At 53.9% G+C, this 2,957-nt stretch overlaps 1 protein-coding gene across 3 annotated transcripts in view; it reads right to left on the bottom strand.

Moving 5' to 3' along the window:
* Nucleotides 1–2,950, bottom strand: part of Kat2b (lysine acetyltransferase 2B) — a 122,715-nt gene extending 119,765 nt beyond the window's left edge. For all 3 annotated transcript variants that reach the window (XR_003378885.1, XM_005368755.2, XM_026790063.1), the window contains exon 1: nucleotides 2,630–2,950. Coding sequence is in view for 2 of the 3 variants with exons in the window: in XM_005368755.2 (XP_005368812.1) it covers nucleotides 2,630–2,878 (249 nt within the window). In the remaining variant the exon portion in view is untranslated. The remainder of the gene's footprint in view (nucleotides 1–2,629) is intronic.
* Between the last annotated feature and the right edge of the window lie 7 nt (nucleotides 2,951–2,957).

Genomic DNA, 2,957 nt, shown 5'->3' with positions numbered 1-2,957 from the left:
CCCTCTCCCAATCCAGTGTGATAATGTCCCTCCCAGCTTAGTCCTGGATCCCTGAGTACCCTCTCCCAATCCAGTGGCCCCAACAAAGTGAGGGCTCTGACTGGCCCAATTCCAAGTTTTCAAAACTGCTTCAGTTTCTCTTCACAGAAGAAACCCTAACCCACCCAACTCCAGCCAGCCAAAAGTTGTAATCAGGATGACACATCCTCTAGGAAGTTGTCCACAGGAGCCTCAGCCCGAGTTCCCCAACTCCCAGCCTCTAACCCTCAAAGAAGGCTTCGCTGGACTCCATTGTAACTGATCCCCAATTAGAATTCCTCAAACACTTACTAAATAAATCTACAAGTATGAACATACACTTTCAGGCTGGTGAGATGACTCAGGCGGCAAAGTGCTCATTCTAAAAACTTGACAACCTGAGTTCAAATCCCAGAACCCGTGTGGAAGGAGAACTGACCTCTACAGAGTGCTCTGGTACATGCAAACCCACACACCACACACACACTAAACTCCCACATGTCCAAAGTTTCACAGAAGCAGGAAGAAAGGGCTTGAATAGCAGATTTTCCTAGGAGTTTGTCAAAAAAAAATATGGACCCTGTCTTGAAAAACCAAATATATAAATATATATATATATATATATGTATATATATATATATATATATATATCCAAGAAATACTAAAGTTACACACTTGAAGATATGTTTCACTACTCAGGAAAATTTTAAATATCAAGGCCAATGCGAGCATAGTGGTAGAACTGTAATCATAGGCAGATAGGAATTCAAGGCCATCCTGGGCTTCATAGGGAGACCTGTGGAAATTTTTTATTTTTTATGTTTTTAAATATTTATTTATTTACTCATTATGTATACAATGTTCTGTCTGCCTGTATGCCTGCAGGCCAGAAGAGGGCACCAGACCTCATTACAGATGGTTGTGAACCACCATGTGGTTGCTGGGAATTGAACTCAGGACCTTTGGAAGAGCAGGCAATGCTCTTAACCGCTGAGCCATCTCTCCAGCCCCCTGGGGAAATTTTTTAAAGTATAAAAAATGCATGCCTGAAACACAAGGAAAATTTTCAGATACTACACAACAGCAGGCTGTATGAAGGGTGGGTGCTGGTGATGGGAACTCTGGCAACATACTGACTCCCAGGCAGGACTGAAGTAGCTGACTGGGTTTCCATAAACACAGAGAGGCTTCAAAAGTCAAGCTTATTAGTCCTTGAGATTGCTCTGGGTTCTCTCTGTCACTCTCCTTTGTGCCTTCTTGCGACGCCAGGGGTCCTGACATCCTTATTTTGGAGCTATTGCAGTAGAACTTCAGACCTTTCCCATGTCTCCTGATTCATCTTTTCTGCATTCCTTAGGATATATGACTGACGTCAGTATTTCACAACTCCTCTACAGAATTCAATATACTTGCTTCGTGGAAAATATTCTCAGTTACCACACACATCTCCGGGGCTTTGTTAGAAACGCAGGTCCTCAAACCCCCACCCCAGATCTGATTCCGCATCAGCATTTCCACCAGCTCATTCCGCAATTCCAGCGTACACCAAGTGCATAAAGCACGGCTGTGGAGCTGCTCAGAAAGGCACGACCAAGGAGGAGGTGGCCGCTTGGAAAAGGCCTCAGAAGAGCCAGTAAACACTGCAGCCAGCATTCCCCGGGAGGGATGTCATCTGCTAGGTTTATCCTTCCTCACTGTGGAGGGTGGGGCTGAGAACGCTGATGCTGGGAACTTGACCCCTTTTGCAGTAGGCGGGAGCAGCAACGCGGGAGGTGCGAGTGAGTATGGCTCTTCCTGGACCCAGCTACAAGCCGCCCAAGCTGACAAGGCCAAGTTCCCGCCCCCTTCTGCTGTCACCCTGTCAAAACAAAGCCGCCGCCTGCGGCCTAGGGAGCACCTCCAGCTGGAGGCTCTAGGGTGCCTAGAGCCCTCGGGGAAGGAGAAGGGCAAGAAAACTGTCCTCAAACTGTGAAGTGCTCGCCGCCTGGGCCGTCACCTTGCCAGACCTTGTTTACAGGCTAAGCGGCCAAGGGCGCCGCAATCCCTAAACAAGTAATAACACAATAATGACAGCGCTGTCGCCGCCCATCCGAGGCGCCAGGCGCCAAAGGACCCAGGCTTGGGGTCGTGCCCACCTCCCACCCTGCGCTCCGCCCCTCCGCTCCCGCAGAGCGCCAGTATTCCGGGACTCTCCTGCGCGCTCACTCCGGAACCCAGCTCCTCCTAGCGGGGCACAGTGGGAAGGGCGAGCGCGGGGAGACACACTCAGATCCCCACCCCCACTCCCAAAAAGATGCTTTCCAGCCGAGAGTGGTTCGCTACACCAAGCACAGTCCCGTGAAAGGTCCCCCGCAAACTCCTACAGAGCAACAAAGCCCCAGGATAGCCCCGGCACTTGGAAGCCAAGACTCAACATTCCCAGAAGAAGGAGAGGAGCAGATTTGGATAAACCCTACCCCTAAGGGACGTTGTGCAAGCCGCGGCGGGGAGCGCGCGCAGCGAGTGCAGCACTTCCGTGGTGCTCTCCCGAGGCCAGGAGCAGGGTGGGGGAGGGGAGAGGAGGGTCCGGGCCCGCCCGTGACCCCGCTGTCGCGCGCGTCCCGGCGGGTACCTTGCAAGCGGAGTACACGCCGAGTTTCTCCAGTTTCTTCGCCCGCGGAGCCGAGCGCAGTTGCGCCTTCTTCACGGCGATCCGAGCCGAGCCGCCGCCTCCCGGTCCCTCGGCTGTGCCTGCCGCGGCCACCGCGGTCGCTGGCCCGCAGGAAGCAGAGCTCCCGGCGACGGAGGCCAGGGTCCGGGGAGAGCCGTGCTGGGGAGCCGGCGGCAGTGTAGGGGAGCCGGCCCCGCCAGCTTCGGCCATGCCGCCCCGAGTGTCACCCGCCGCCGCCAGGGTCCCTGCGGGCGCCCGTGGCGGAGCTCAGACCCTCCCCCCCCCACCC

The sequence above is a fragment of the Microtus ochrogaster genome, unplaced genomic scaffold, assembly GCF_000317375.1.
Source record: "Microtus ochrogaster isolate Prairie Vole_2 unplaced genomic scaffold, MicOch1.0 UNK40, whole genome shotgun sequence".
Taxonomy (NCBI): Eukaryota; Metazoa; Chordata; class Mammalia; order Rodentia; family Cricetidae; genus Microtus; species Microtus ochrogaster.
This window is presented reverse-complemented; position numbering and strand designations above follow the sequence as displayed.